Here is a 15566-nt window from a genome sequence, read left to right as displayed (position 1 = left end):
TCCAAGACAGAAAGCAGAGGGATTTGTCCCTCTCTACCCAGCAAATAAGGGGCTGTTGTATCCTATGTCTCCCACCACGGCAGATAGCGGTCAAACTGCAGGCTTCCTGAGTTACCAAACGGACCGAACTGCTGATTCAGAAATGGAAAGAGGTGGAGGTGGGTGTTTCATGATAAACTCCTGGTGGTACTCCAACATGGCTGCTTTGTTGAGCCTGTATTCCCCCAACCTCTGAACCCCTGACGTTCAAGTACCATCTGTTCTAGTTTGCGAGGGAGTTCTCCACCACTGGCCAGCCATAATCAAGCATGATTATACCGCGAGCTCCAACTTGTGCGTGTTAGACAGCTTCATTAAAATGGGCCTTTTACTAACCCTTTATTCAAATTAAGAATTATAAAGTTAAATCTTTTAATTGTATACGGCGTACTCTCTGTTATTTCATGGTACTGATTTGTAACAGGGCAACAGATCACGCAGCATCCACACAAACAAGAGGTTTTGCACCCCAGATTTCACACGCTTGGCGGGGCCAGGATCATCTTCCCTAGACTAACGCTGCCGACAGAACCGGAGGGTTACATAATTAATGTCTACCATTCCTTGCCCAGACTGCATTTTGGTAAAATGAATCACTTGGCTCTCCTTTTCCTACCTGCATACAGGGAAAAACTAAAAAAAATCCGAAGAGGTTGTCACTGGGGGAGCATTAGAGAGCAGCCTGGGCCAGGCACATGGACTCTTCTGCGGGTCAGAATGGATACATTATGGCTGTAACAGACTTTATTAAAACAGCTGTAGAGAAGTGTATCTCCAGTCAGAAACCCTGGGTGAATCAGGAGATTCGCAATCTGCTGAGAACCATATCAGAGGCACTCAAGTCTGGTGACCAAGAAAGTTAGAAGAAGATTTGCTTGACAGTTGTGACAGGGCTTGAATACTGTCATCTCTTATAAAGTTAAATCAAGCGACATAGCCGATAACAGGGCTTCTCTTCCAGGTGATCTCACTTTGACCGTCGAAACGGACTCCCACATCTCCCGATGATTTCAGTCTCTGAGGTGGTTGTGCTAGGATGAACCCACAGAAGTATCTGGTCCAGACAGGGTACCTGGGCAAATACTAAAGACCAGCGCCGGAGTGCTCACTGAGATCTTTAACCTCTCGCTTTGGCAGTCTGAGGCACCCACCTGATTCCTCTAGTGACCTGCCTCAATAACTAGCACCCAGTAGTGATGAAGTGCTTTGACGGGAAACACATCATCTCCAGACTGAGAGACGCCTTAGATCTGCTCCAATTTGCTACCAGACCTACAGGACCAAAGCAAATGCCATCTCATTGGCTTTTCACTCAACACTGAAACGTCTGGACATCAGAATGCTCTTTCTTAACTACAGCTCAGCATTCAATTCCAGCATCCCCTCAGAACTAACCAATAAGATTCAAGCCGACTTCAAATTGGATCCTTGATTTCCTCAGGTCAGATTGGTAACAACATGTCGTCCACGATCCAGGTGCACCACAAGCTTGTGCTTAGCCGCCTGCTCTGCTCACTTTGATGAAATCAGCAGATAGGAGGGAGATGGAAAATCTGGAGGAGTCATGCCACAACAACAATCTCTCTCAATGTCAGCAAGACCGTGGAGCTTACAGCGACTTTAAACTACTCAGTGGACCTGTCCTGAGCCCTGCACTTAAATGCAATGACAAAGAAAGCATAGCACCACCTCTACTTCCTTAGAAGTTTGTGAAGATTCGGCAAGGGACCCAAGGGGACATTGCTTTGTGGATCCAGAAGAAGGCAAAGAGTGGTTGTAGATGGGTCATATTCTGCATGGAGGCCGGGGAACAGTGGTGTGCCTCAGGGATCTGTTCTGGGACCCTTACTCTTTGTGATTTTTATAAATGACCTGGATGAGGAAGTGGAGGATGGGTTAGTAAGTTTGCTGATGACACAAAGGGTGGGGGTGTTGTGGATAGTGTGGAGGGCTGTCAGAGATTACAGCAGGACATTGATAGGATGCAAAACTGGGCTGAGAAGTGGCAGATGGAGTTCAACCCAGGTAAGTGAAAAGTGGTTCATTTTGGTAGGTCAAATAAGATGTCAGAATATAGTATTAATGGTAAGACTCTTGGCAGTGTGGAGGATCAGAGGGATTTTGGGGTCCGAGTCCATAGGACGCTCAAAGCAGCTGAGCAGGTTGACTCTGTGGTTAAGAAGGAGTATGGTATCATCAATCGTGGAATTGAATTTAGGAGCCGAGAGGTAATGTTGCAGCTACATAGGACCCTGGTCAGACCCCACTTGGAGTATTGTGCTCAGTTCTGGTCGCCTCACTACAGGAAGGATGTGGAAGCCATAGAAAGGGTGCAGAGGAGATTTACAAGGATGTTGCCTTTTCTCCTTGGAGTGACGGAGGATGAGAGGTGACCTGATAGAGGTGTACAAGATGATGAGAGGCATTGATCGTGTAGACAGTCAGAGGTTTTTTCCCAGGGTTGAAATGGTTGCCACAAGAGGGCACAGGTTTAAGATGCTGGGGAGTAGGTACAGAGGAGATGTCAGGGAGTGACTCAGAGAGTGGTGAGTGCGTGGAATGGGCTGCCGGCAACGGTGGTGGAGGCGGATACGATAGGGCCTTTTAATAGACTTTTGGATAGGTACATGGAGCTTAGAAAAATAGAGGGCTATGGGTAAGCCTAGTAATTTCTAGAGTAGGGACATGTTCTGCACATCTTTGTGGGCCGAAGGGCCTGTATTGTGCTGAAGGTTTTCTATGTTTCTATCTAAAACTTTGCCAAACTTCTATAGATGTGTGGTGGAGAGTATATTGACTGACTGCATCACAGCCTAGAATGAAAATACCAATCCCCTTGAATGGAGAATCCTACAAAAGGTAGTGGATACAGCCCAATCCATCACCATGGAGCACATCTACATGGAACACCGTCGCAGGAAAGCAGCATCCATTATCCAGACAGGACATACTCTCTTTTGTTCAGCTGCCAGCAGGAAGGTACAAGAGCCTCAGGACTCACACCACCAGGGTCACCCCTCATCAAGCTCCCGAATCAAAGGGGATAAATTCACTCAACTTCTCTTGTCACATCTCTGAAATATTCCCACAACTTATGGACTCATTTTCAAGGATCCTTCATCTCAATTTCACATTATTTATTGCTGGTTATTTACTATTATTATTTCCTTCTTTCTGAATTTGCAAGGCTTATTGTAATCCATACTCTGGTTGAGTGCCGAAGATGGGCGGTCTTTCATTCATTCTGCATGGTTACTATTCCATAGATCCATTGAAAATGCCCTCACCAACAAGAACATCAGGGTATATGGTGATGTAAGCTTTACTCTGAACTTTGAATGAGGGAGGAAGACAGTGAGTGAGAGACGGGGAGATGGAGGAGCAGATGGTGAGTGACAGAGACGGAGAGATGGAGGAGTAGACGGTGAGGGTCAGAGACGGGGAGATGGAGGAGCAGACGGTGAGGGACAGAGACGGGGAGATGGAGGAGCAGACGGTGAGGGACAGAGACGGGGAGATGGAGGAGTAGACGGTGAGGGTCAGAGACGGGGAGATGGAGGAGTAGACGGTGAGGGTCAGAGACGGGGAGATGGAGGAGTAGACGGTGAGGGTCAGAGACGGGGAGATGGAGGAGCAGACGGTGAGGGTCTGAGACGGGGAGATGGAGGAGCAGACGGTGAGTGACAGAGACGGGGAGATGGAGGAGTAGACAGTGAGTGACAGAGACGGGGAGATGGAGGAGCAGATGGTGAGGGACAGAGACGGGGAGATGGAGGAGTAGACAGTGAGTGACAGAGACGGGGAGATGGAGGAGCAGATGGTGAGGGACAGAGACGGGGAGATGGAGGAGTAGACGGTGAGTGACAGAGACGGGGAGATGGAGGAGGAGACGGTGAGGGTCTGAGACGGGGAGATGGAGGAGCAGACGGTGAGTGACAGAGACGGGGAGATGGAGGAGTAGACAGTGAGTGACAGAGACGGGGAGATGGAGGAGTAGACAGTGAGGGTCAGAGACGGGGAGATGGAGGAGTAGACAGTGAGGGTCTGAGACGGGGAGATGGAGGAGCAGACGGTGAGTGACAGAGACGGGGAGATGGAGGAGTAGACAGTGAGTGACAGAGACGGGGAGATGGAGGAGCAGATGGTGAGGGACAGAGACGGGGAGATGGAGGAGCAGATGGTGAGGGACAGAGACGGGGAGATGGAGGAGTAGACAGTGAGTGACAGAGACGGGGAGATGGAGGAGCAGATGGTGAGGGACAGAGACGGGGAGATGGAGGAGGAGACGGTGAGGGACAGAGACGGGGATATGGAGGAGTAGACGGTGAGGGTCAGAGACGGGGAGATGGAGGAGGAGACAGTGAGGGACAGAGACGGGGAGATGGAGGAGCAGACGGTGAGGGACAGAGACGGGGAGATGGAGGAGTAGACGGTGAGGGACAGAGACGGGGAGATGGAGGAGTAGACGGTGAGGGTCAGAGACGGGGAGATGGAGGAGTAGACGGTGAGGGACAGAGATGGGGAGATGGAGGAGGAGATGGAGGAGTAGACGGTGAGGGTCAGAGACGGGGAGATGGAGGAGTAGACGGTGAGGGACAGAGATGGGGAGATGGAGGAGTAGACGGTGAGGGTCAGAGATGGGGAGATGGAGGAGGAGACGGTGAGGGACAGAGACGGGGAGATGGAGGAGCAGACGGTGAGTGACAGAGACGGGGAGATGGAGGAGTAGACGGTGAGTGACAGAGACGGGGAGATGGAGGAGCAGATGGTGAGTGACAGAGACGGGGAGATGGAGGAGTAGACGGTGAGGGTCAGAGATGGGGAGCTGACTGCTTTCAGAGGTGGTGAGGTGGGGAAGCACAAGGTGCATGTGCTGGGAGGGGGGAATCAGCTGGGGAGTCATGTTCCAGAAGGAGCCTGGACCTCGTGGGCCAGTCATACTCCCTACCTGCATCTCCACATAGGTGTGTGGCAGGTTGTACTCGGGGGGTAACTTTCGGTCGTTGTTGATGAGATGGTCGAGTACGGCTGGGCTCAGGATGGGCTGCGAGGGGGACAAAAGACAATCTAGGTTAAAGACACTCTGATCCCCTCCCACACAGCACACACTCCCTGGAACAGTCCCTGTTTCCACATCCTGCTGCAGAGAAAGAGCGGGTGCTGGGAAAAGGAGGGGTAGGGCAGATTGAGGGTGAGAGAGTGGAAATGTGGATGGCGACACAAGGGGTTGAAATAGACCCAGAGGGATTGTGCTGGGTAGGATGAGAGAGGGAACAAGGGCGAGAGAGAAGTGAGGTTCGGGTGAGAGAGTGGGTTTTCAGCCGGGCGAGGGGGGGGCGGGTTCGCGGGCGTGGAGGGGGGGATTCCACTGGCGCAGCGAGAGGGGGTTTTGGCGGGCGCGGAGAGGGTGAGTTCCACTGGCGCAGCGAGAGTGGGATTTCGCGGGCGCGGAGAGGGGGGGTTCCACTGACGCAGCGAGAGGGGGGTTCGCGGGACCGGGGAGGGGGTTTTCGCGGGCGCGGAGAAGAGGGGGGTTCGCGGGCGCGGAGGTGGTGATTCACGGGCACGGAGGGGGGGGGTTTCGCGGGTGCGGTGTGAGGGGGGTTTCGCGGGCGCGGCGAGGGGGTTCGCAGCAGCGGCGAGGGGGGCTTCGCGGGCGCAGTGGGGGTGATTCGCGGGCGCAGAGGGTGGGGTTTTGCGGGTGCGGAGAGGGGGTTTTCGCGAGCGCGGCGAGAGGGGGATTCGCGGGCGCGGCCAGGGGGGTTTAGCGGGCACGGCGAAGGGGGTTCGCGGCAGCAGCGAGGGGGGTTTCGCGGGTGCGGCGAGGGGTGTTTCGCGGGCGCAGCGAGAGGGGGATTCGCAGGCGCGGCGAGGTGGGATTCGCGGGCGCAGAGAGGGGGGTTTCGCGGGCGCCGAGAGGGGGGGGTTCGGCAGGGTAAGAGTAAGGGTGCAGAATGTCCCCACACAGTTGTAGAGCTCCTCATCCCACCTGTGTGTCCAGGAAGATGACCCTCTCCTGGGTGACGAAGAAGTCAATGCCGCTGGTTTGCGTCCCCCCACGCTCCTTCATCTCCTGAGTCTGGCAGCGAAACACATACGACCTGAGGAGGGAGAGTGTCAGCAAGCCGAGGGGCCCGAGATTGTGCTGGCCGCACGCCGGTCACAGAAGATCACAAACAATGGGAGGGGTTTAAGGGAAATGAGGGGTAACAGAGATGGGGAGAGGTGCAGTTGCCAGGGGCAGATACACGGGAAGAGTATAGGGGCCGGTAGTGGTTCCCGAGATGGGGAGAGGTGCAGATGTCGGGCAGTTACACGGGGAGGAGTATAGGGGCCGGTAGGGGTTACCGAGATGGAGAGAGGTGCAGATGTCAGGTGCAGTTACAAGGGGAGGAGTATAGGGGCCGGTAGGGGTTACTGAGATGGGGAGAGGTGCAGTTGCCAGGGGCAGTTACACGGGGAGGAGTATAGGGGCCGGTAGGGGTAACAGAGATGGGGAGAGGTGCAGATGTCAGGGGCAGTTACACAGGGAGGAGTATAGGGGCCTGTAGGGGTAACAGAGATGGGGAGAGGTGCAGATGTCAGGGGCAGTTACACGGGGAGGAGTATAGGGGCCTGTAGGGGTAACAGATATGGGGGGAGATGCAGATGTCAACGGCAGTTACACAGGGAGGAGTATAGGGGCCTGTAGGGGTAACAGATATGGGGAGCGGTGCAGATGTCAAGGGCAGTTACATGGGGAGGATAATAGGGGCCTGTAGGGGTTACGGAGATGGAGAGAGGCGCAGATGTCAGGGGCAGTTACACGGGGAGGAGTATAGGGGCAGGTAGGGGTTACCAAGATCGGGAGAGGTGCAAATGTCAGGGTCAGTTACACAGGGAGGAGTATAGGGGCCAGTAGGGGGAACAGAGATGGGGAGAGGTGCAGATGACAAGGGCAGTTACACAGGGAGGAGTATAGGGGCCAGTAGGGGGAACAGAGATGGGGAGAGGTGCAGATGTCAGGGGCAGTTACACGGGGAGGAGTATAGGGACCGGTAAGAGTTACCGAGATGGAGAGAGGTGCAGATGTCAGGGGCAGTTACACGGGGAGGAGTATAGGGGCAGGTAGGGGTTATCGAGATGGGGAGAGGTGCAGATGTCAGGGGCAGTTACACGGGGAGGAGTATAGGGGCCGGTAGGGGTTATCGAGATGGGGAGAGGTGCAGATGTCAGGGGCAGTTACAAGGGGTGGAGTATAGGGGCCGGAAGGGGTTACCGAGCTGGGGAGAGGTGCAGATGTCAGGGGCAGTTACAAGGGGTGGAGTATAGGCGCCGGTAGGGGTTACGGAGATGGAGAGAGGTGCAGATGTCAGGGGCAGTTACACGGGGAGGAGTATAGGGGCGGTAGGGGTTACCGAGATGGGGAGAGGTTTCAGAAGCAGGAAGCTGGAGTGCTGCGGTTTGTGAGAATATCTTGGCAGGCCTGTGGAATGCCAGCCAGAGGCAACGGCCAAGTGTGCTGGGCCTGGCAGGAACAGCAGGGTTTGGTGCCAGCGGGTCAACGGCAATGGTACAACAGAGAGAACTCCAGGCCGAATGGAAGTGGGGGAGGGGGAGCAGGGGAAGGGTAGGGAGCAGAAGGGCATGGGGCAAAAGGGGAGATGGGGAGAGTTGTAAAGGTTGAATGGGGTGGACAGAGATGAAGAGGAAAATATGAGCTATAAGGATTACAGATACAGGAGGGCTGCAGAAAAGGGAGGGCGAGTCACAAAAACAGGAAGGGTGTAGGAAAGGAAAACAAGATCACAGGGATGGGAGAGGTGTAGGCTCTGACAGACCGGAGGAGTGTAAGGGATGGAGTGGGTCAGAGACAGGAGGGGTGCAGGGGATGGAGAGGGTCAGAGACAGGAGGGGTGTAGGGGATGGAGTGGGTCAGAGACAGGAGGGGTGCAGGGGATGGAGAGGGTCAGAGACAGGAGGGGTGTAGGGGATGGAGTGGGTCAGAGACAGGAGGGGTGCAGGGGATGGAGAGGGTCAGAGACAGGAGGAGTGTAGGGGATGGAGTGGGTCAGAGACAGGAGGGGTGCAGGGGATGGAGAGGGTCAGAGACAGGAGGGGTATCGGGGACAGAGTGGGTCACAGACTGGAGGGGTGCAGGGGATGGAGAGGGTCACAGACAGAAGTGGAGTAGGGGATGGAGAGAGGGTCACAGAAGGAGGGGTGTTGGGGACGGAGAGGGTCACATACAGGAGGGGTGTAGGGGATGGAGAGAGGGTCACAGACAGGAGGGGTATAGGGGACGGAGAGGGTCAGAGACACCAGGGGTGTAGGGGATGGAGAAGGTCACAGACAGGAGGGGTATCGGGGACAGAGAGGGTCACAGACTGGAGGGGTGCAGGGGATGGAGAGGGTCACAGACAGGAGTGGAGTAGGGGATGGAGAGGGTCACAGACAGGAGGGGTGTAGGGGACGGAGAGGGTCATAGACAGGATGGGTGTAGGGGATGGAGAGGGTCACAGACAGCAGGGGTGTAGGGGATGGAGAGTGGATCAAAGACAGGAGGGGTGTAGGGGATGGAGAGGGTCACAGAAGGAGGGGTGTAGGGGATGGAGGGAGGGTCAGAAACAGGAGGGGTGTAGGGGATGGAGAGTGGATCAAAGACAGGAGGGGTGTAGGGGATGGAGAGGGTCACAGAAGGAGGGGTGTAGGGGATGGAGGGAGGGTCAGAAACAGGAGGGGTGTAGGGGATGGAGAGGGTCACAGACAGGAGGGGTATAAGGGATGGAGAGGGTCACAGACAGGAGGGGTGTAGGGGATGGAGAGAGTGTCAGTGACAGGAGGGGTATAGGGGATGGAGAGTGTCACAGACATGAGGGGTATAGGGGATGGAGAGAAGGTCAGAGACAGGAGGGGTGTAGGGGATGGAGAGGGTCAGAGAAAGGAGGGGTGTAGGGGACGGAGAGAGGGTCACAGACAGGAGGGGTGTAGGGGATGGAGAGAGGATCAGAGACAGGAGGGGTGTAGGGGACAGAGAGGGTCACAGAGACAGGAGGGATGTAGGGGATGGAGAAGGTCACAGACAGGAGGGGTGTAGGGGATGAAGAGGGTCACAGACAGGAGGGGTGTAGGGGACGGAGAGGGGCACAGAGACAGGAGGGGTGTAGGGGATGAAGACGGTCAGAGACAGGAGGGGTGTAGGGGATGGATAGGGTCAGAGACAGGAGGGGTGTAGGGGATGGAGAGGGTCACAGACAGGAGGGGTGTAGGGGACGGAGAGGGGCACAGAGACAGGAGGGGTGTAGGGGATGAAGACGGTCAGAGACAGGAGGGGTGTAGGGGATGGATAGGGTCAGAGACAGGAGGGGTGTAGGGGATGGAGAGGGTCACAGACTGGAGGAGTGTAGGGGATGGAGAGGGTCAGAGACAGGAGGGGTGTAGGGGACGGAGAGGGTCACAGACAGGAGGGGTGTAGGGGATGAAGAGGGTCACAGACAGGAGGGGTGAAGGGGACGGAGAGGGTCACAGAGACAGGAGGGGTGTAGGGGACGGAGAGTGGGTCAGAGACAGGAGGGGTGTAGGGGATGGAGAGGGTCACAGACAGGAGGGGTGTAGGGGACGGGGACTGGATCAGAGAAAGGTGGGGTGCAGGGAATGGAGAGGGTCACAGAGACAGGAGGGGGTGTAAGAGATGGAGAGAGGGTCACAGACAGGAGGGGTGTAGGGGACGGAGGGGGTCACAGACAGGAGGGGTGTCGGGGACGGAGGGGATCACAGACAGGAGGAGTGTAGGGGATGGAGAGGGTCAGAGACAGGAGGGGTGTAGGGGACGGAGAGGGTCACAGACAGGAGGGGTGTAGGGGACGGAGAGTGGACCAGAGACAGGAGGGGTGTAGGGGACGGAGTGGGTCACAGAAGGAGGGGTGTAGGGGATGAAGAGGGTCACAGACAGGAGGGGTGTAGGGGACGGAGTGGGTCACAGAAGGAGGGGTGTAGGGGATGAAGAGGGTCAGAGACAGGAGGGGTGTAGGGGACGGAGAGTGGGTCAGAGACAGGAGGGGTGTAGGGGATGGAGAGGGTCACAGACAGGAGGGGTGTAAGGGACGGGGACTGGATTAGAGAAAGGGGGGTTGCAGGGAATGGAGAGGGTCACAGAGACAGGAGGGGTGTAAGAGATGGAGAGAGGGTCACAGACAGGAGGGGTGTAGGGGACGGAGGGGGTCACAGACAGGAGGGGTGTCGGGGACGGAGGGGGTCACAGACAGGAGGGCTGAAGGGGACGGAGAGGTTCACAGAGACAGGAGGGGTGTAGGGGACGAATAGGGTCACAGAGACAGGAGGGGTGTAGGGGATGGAGAGTGGATCAGAGACAGGAGGGGTGTAGGGGATGGAGAGGGTCAGGACAGGATGGGTGTAGGGAATGGAGAGGGTCACAGACAGGAGGGGTGTAGGGGATGGAGAGGGTCAGAGAAAAGAGGGGTGCAGGGGATGAAGAGGGTCACAGACGGGAGGGGTGTAGGGGACGAAGAGGGTCACAGACAGGAGGGGTGAAGGGGATGGAGAGGGTCAGAGACAAGAGGGGTGTAGGGGACAGAGAGGGTTACAGACAGGATGGGTGTAGGGTATGGAGAGAGGGTCACAGACAGGAGGGGTGTAGGGGACGAATAGGGTCACAGAGACAGGAGGGGTGTAGGGGATGTACAGTGGATCAGAGACAGGAGGGGTGTAGGGGACGGAGTGGATCAGAGACAGTAGTGGTATAGGGGATGGAGAGGGTCACAGAAAGGAGGGGTGCAGGGGACGGAGAGAGGGTCACAGACAGGAGGGGTGTAGGGGATGGAGAGAGGGTCAGAGACAGGAGGGGTGTAGGGGATGGAGAGAGGGTCAGAGACAGGAGAGGTATAGGGGATGGAGAGGGTCACAGACAGGAGTGGTATCGGGGATAGAGAGGGTCAGACTGGAGGGGTGCAGGGGATGGAGAGGGACATAGACAGAAGTGGAGTAGGGGATGGAGAGGGGGTCACAGAAGGAGGGGTGTTGGGGACGGAGAGGGTCACATACAGGAGGGGTGTAGGGTATGGAGAGAGGGTCACAGACAGGAGGGGTGTAGGGGACGGAGAGGGTCAGAGACACCAGGGGTGTAGGGGATGGAGAAGGTCACAGACAGGAGGGGTGTAGGGGATGGAGAGGGTCAGAGACAGGAGGGGTGTAGGGGATGGAGAGGGTCAGTGACAGGAGGGGTGTAGGGGATGGAGAGGGTCAGTGACAGGAGGGGTGTAGGGGATGGAGAGGGTCACAGAGACAGGAGGGATGTAGGGGATGGAGAGAGGGTCAGAGACGGGGGGGGGGTGTAGGGGATGGAGAGGGTCAGAGACAGGAGGGGTGTAGGGGATGGAGAGGGTCACAGACAGGAGGGGTGTAGGGGACGGAGAGTGGATCAGAGACAGGAGGGGTGTAGGGGATGGAGAGGGTCAGAGAAAGGGGGCGTGTAGGGAATGGAGAGGGTCACAGAGACAGGAGGGGTGTAGGAGATGGAGAGAGGGTCACAGACAGGAGGGGTTTAGGGGACGGAGAGGGGCACAGAGACAGGAGGGGTGTAGGGGACGGAGAGTGGATCAGAGACAGGTGGGGTGTAGGGGATGGAGAGGATCACAGACAGGAGGGGTGTAGGGGACGGAGAGTGGATCAGAGACAGGAGGGGTGTAGGGGATGGAGAGGGTCAGAGAAAGGGGGCGTGTAGGGAATGGAGAGGGTCACAGAGACAGGAGGGGTGTAGGAGATGGAGAGAGGGTCACAGACAGGAGGGGTGTAGGGGACGGAGAGGGGCACAGAGACAGGAGGGGTGTAGGGGATGGAGAGGGTCAGAGACAGGAGGGGTGTAGGGGATGGATAGGGTCAGAGACAGGAGGGGTGTAGGGGATGGATAGGGTCAGAGACAGGAGGGGTGTAGGGGATGGAGAGGGTCAGAGACAAGAGGGGTGTAGGGGACAGAGAGGGTTACAGACAGGATGGGTGTAGAGGATGGAGACGTTCACAGACCAGAGGGGTGTAGGGGATGGACAGTGGATCAGAGACAGGAGGGGTGTAGGGGACGGAGAGGGTCACAGACAGGAGGGGGGTAGGGGACGGAGAGTGGATCAAAGACAGGAGGGGTGTAGGGGACGGAGAGTGGATCAGAGGCAGGAGGGGTGTAGGGGACGGAGGGGGTCACAGACAGGAGGGGTGAAGGGGACGGAGAGGTTCACAGAGACAGGAGGGTTGTAGGGGATGGAGAGAGGGTCAGAGACAGGAGGGGTGTAGGGGACGAATAGGGTCACAGAGACAGGATGGGTGTAGGGAATGGAGAGGGTCATAGACAGGAGTGGTATCGGGGATAGAGAGGGTCAGACTGGAGGGGGTGCAGGGGATGGAGAGGGACACAGACAGAAGTGGAGTAGGGGATGGAGAGGGGGTCACAGAAGGAGGGGTGTTGGGGACGGAGAGGGTCACAGACAGGAGGGGGGTAGGGGACGGAGAGGGTCACAGACAGGAGGGGGTAGTGGACGGAGAGTGGATCAAAGACAGGAGGGGTGTAGGGGACGGAGAGTGGATCAGAGGCAGGAGGGGTGTAGGGGACGGAGGGGGTCACAGACAGGAGGGGTGAAGGGGACGGAGAGGTTCACAGAGACAGGAGGGTTGTAGGGGATGGAGAGAGGGTCAGAGACAGGAGGGGTGTAGGGGACGAATAGGGTCACAGAGACAGGATGGGTGTAGGGAATGGAGAGGGTCATAGACAGGAGTGGTATCGGAGATAGAGAGGGTCAGACTGGAGGGGTGCAGGGGATGGAGAGGGACACAGACAGAAGTGGAGTAGGGGACGAATAGGGTCACAGAGACAGGAGGGGTGTAGGGGATGTACAGTGGATCAGAGACAGGAGGGGTGTAGGGGACGGAGTGGATCAGAGACAGGAGTGGTATAGGGGATGGAGAGGGTCACAGAAAGGAGGGGTGCAGGGGACGGAGAGAGGGTCACAGACAGGAGGGGTGTAGGGGATGGAGAGAGGGTCAGAGACAGGAGAGGTATAGGGGATGGAGAGGGTCACAGACAGGAGTGGTATCGGGGATAGAGAGGGTCAGACTGGAGGGGTGCAGGGGATGGAGAGGGACACAGACAGAAGTGGAGTAGGGGATGGAGAGGGGGTCACAGAAGGAGGGGTGTTGGGGACGGAGAGGGTCACATACAGGAGGGGTGTAGGGTATGGAGAGAGGGTCACAGACAGGAGGGGTGTAGGGGACGGAGACGGTCAGAGACACCAGGGGTGTAGGGGATGGAGAGGGTCAGAGAAAGGAGGGGTGTAGGGGATGAAGAGGGTCACAGACAGAAGGGGTGTAGGGGACGAAGAGGATCACAGACAGGAGGGGTGAAGGGGACGGAGAGGGTCACAGAGACAGGAGGGGTGTAGGGGATGGAGAGAGGGTCAGAGACAGGAGTGGTGTAGGGGACGGAGAGGGTCGCAGAGACAGGTGGGGTGTAGGGGACGGAGAGTGGATCAGAGACAGGAGGGGTGTAGGGGACGGAGAAGGTCAGAGACAGGATGGGTGTAGGGAACGGAGAGGGTCACAGACAGGAGGGGTGTAGGGGTTGGAGAGGGTTAGAGAAAGGAGGGGTGTAGGGGATGGAGAGGGTCACAGACAGGAGGGGTATAGGGGATGGAGAGGGTCACGGACTGGAGGGTTGTAGGGAATGGAGAGGGACACAGACAGGAGGGGTTTAGGGGATGGAGAGGGTCACAGAAAGGAGGGGTGTAGGGGATGGAGTGGATCAGAGAAAGGAGGGGTAAAGGGGATGAAGAGGGTCACAGACAGGAGGGGTTTAGGGGACGAAGAGGGTCACAGACAGGAGGGGTGAAGGGGACGGAGAGGGTCAGAGAGACAGGAGGGGTGTAGGGGATGGAGAGGGTCAGAGACAGTTTGGGTGTAGGGAACGGAGAGGGTCACAGACAGGAGGGGTGTAGGGGATGGAGAGGGTTAGAGAAAGGAGTGTAGGGGATGGAGAGGGTCACAGACAGGAGGGGTATAGGGGATGGAGAGGGTCACAGAAAGGTGGGGTGTAGGGGATGGAGTGGATCAGAGACAGGAGGGGTGTAGGGGACGGAAAGTGGATCAGAGACAGGAGGGGTGTAGGGGACGGAGAGTGGATCAGAGACAGGAGGGGTGTAGGGGATGGAGAGGGTCACAGAAGGAGGGTTGTAGGGGACCGAGAGGGTCACAGAGACAGGAGGGGTCTAGGGGATGGAGTGAGGGTCAGAGACAGGAGGAGTGTAGGGAATGGAGAAGGTCACAGAAAGGAGCGGTGAAGGGGATGGAGTGGGTCAGAAACAGGAAAGGTGTAGGGAATGGAGAGGGTCACAGACAGGAGGGGTGTAGGGGATGGAGAGAGTGTCAGTGACAGGAGGGGTATAGGGGATGGAGAGTGTCACAGACATGAGGGGTATCGGGGATGGAGAGAAGGTCAGAGACAGGAGGGGTGTAGGGGATGGAGAGGGTCAGAGAAAGGAGGGGTGTAGGGGACGGAGAGAGGGTCACAGACAGGAGGGGTGTAGGGGATGTACAGTGGATCAGAGACAGGAGGGGTGTAGGGGACGGAGTGGATCAGAGACAGGAGTGGTATAGGGGATGGAGAGGGTCACAGAAAGGAGGGGTGCAGGGGACGGAGAGAGGGTCACAGACAGGAGGGGTGTAGGGGATGGAGAGAGGGTCAGAGACAGGAGAGGTATAGGGGATGGAGAGGGTCACAGACAGGAGTGGTATCGGGGATAGAGAGGGTCAGACTGGAGGGGTGCAGGGGATGGAGAGGGACACAGACAGAAGTGGAGTAGGGGATGGAGAGGGGGTCACAGAAGGAGGGGTGTTGGGGACGGAGAGGGTCACATACAGGAGGGGTGTAGGGTATGGAGAGAGGGTCACAGACAGGAGGGGTGTAGGGGACGGAGACGGTCAGAGACAGAAGGGGTGTAGGGGACGAAGAGGGTCACAGACAGGAGGGGTGAAGGGGACGGAGAGGGTCACAGAGACAGGAGGGGTGTAGGGGATGGAGAGAGGGTCAGAGACAGGAGTGGTGTAGGGGACGGAGAGGGTCGCAGAGACAGGTGGGGTGTAGGGGACGGAGAGTGGATCAGAGACAGGAGGGGTGTAGGGGACGGAGAAGGTCAGAGACAGGATGGGTGTAGGGAACGGAGAGGGTCACAGACAGGAGGGGTGTAGGGGTTGGAGAGGGTTAGAGAAAGGAGGGGTGTAGGGGATGGAGAGGGTCACAGACAGGAGGGGTATAGGGGATGGAGAGGGTCACAGAAAGGTGGGGTGTAGGGGATGGAGTGGATCAGAGACAGGAGGGGTGTAGGGGACGGAAAGTGGATCAGAGACAGGAGGGGTGTAGGGGACGGAGAGTGGATCAGAGACAGGAGGGGTGTAGGGGATGGAGAGGGTCACAGAAGGAGGGTTGTAGGGGACCGAGAGGGTCACAGAGACAGGAGGGGTCTAGGGGATGGAGTGAGGGTCAGAGACAGGAG

General features: G+C 57.2%; 1 protein-coding gene across 1 annotated transcript in view; it reads right to left on the bottom strand.

Moving 5' to 3' along the window:
- The window catches only part of smg9 (SMG9 nonsense mediated mRNA decay factor), an 80975-nt gene that overhangs the window by 30228 nt on the left and 35181 nt on the right, over nt 1–15566 (bottom strand). Inside the window, exons 5-6 of the mRNA XM_059957415.1 lie at nt 6029–6140; nt 4988–5083 (exon numbers count right to left, since the gene is read on the bottom strand). Coding sequence (XP_059813398.1) covers nt 4988–5083; nt 6029–6140 — 208 coding nt within the window. The remainder of the gene's footprint in view (nt 1–4987; nt 5084–6028; nt 6141–15566) is intronic.

Source organism: Hypanus sabinus (assembly GCF_030144855.1).
Source record: "Hypanus sabinus isolate sHypSab1 chromosome 1 unlocalized genomic scaffold, sHypSab1.hap1 SUPER_1_unloc_12, whole genome shotgun sequence".
Lineage (NCBI taxonomy): Eukaryota > Metazoa > Chordata > Chondrichthyes > Myliobatiformes > Dasyatidae > Hypanus > Hypanus sabinus.
This window is presented reverse-complemented; position numbering and strand designations above follow the sequence as displayed.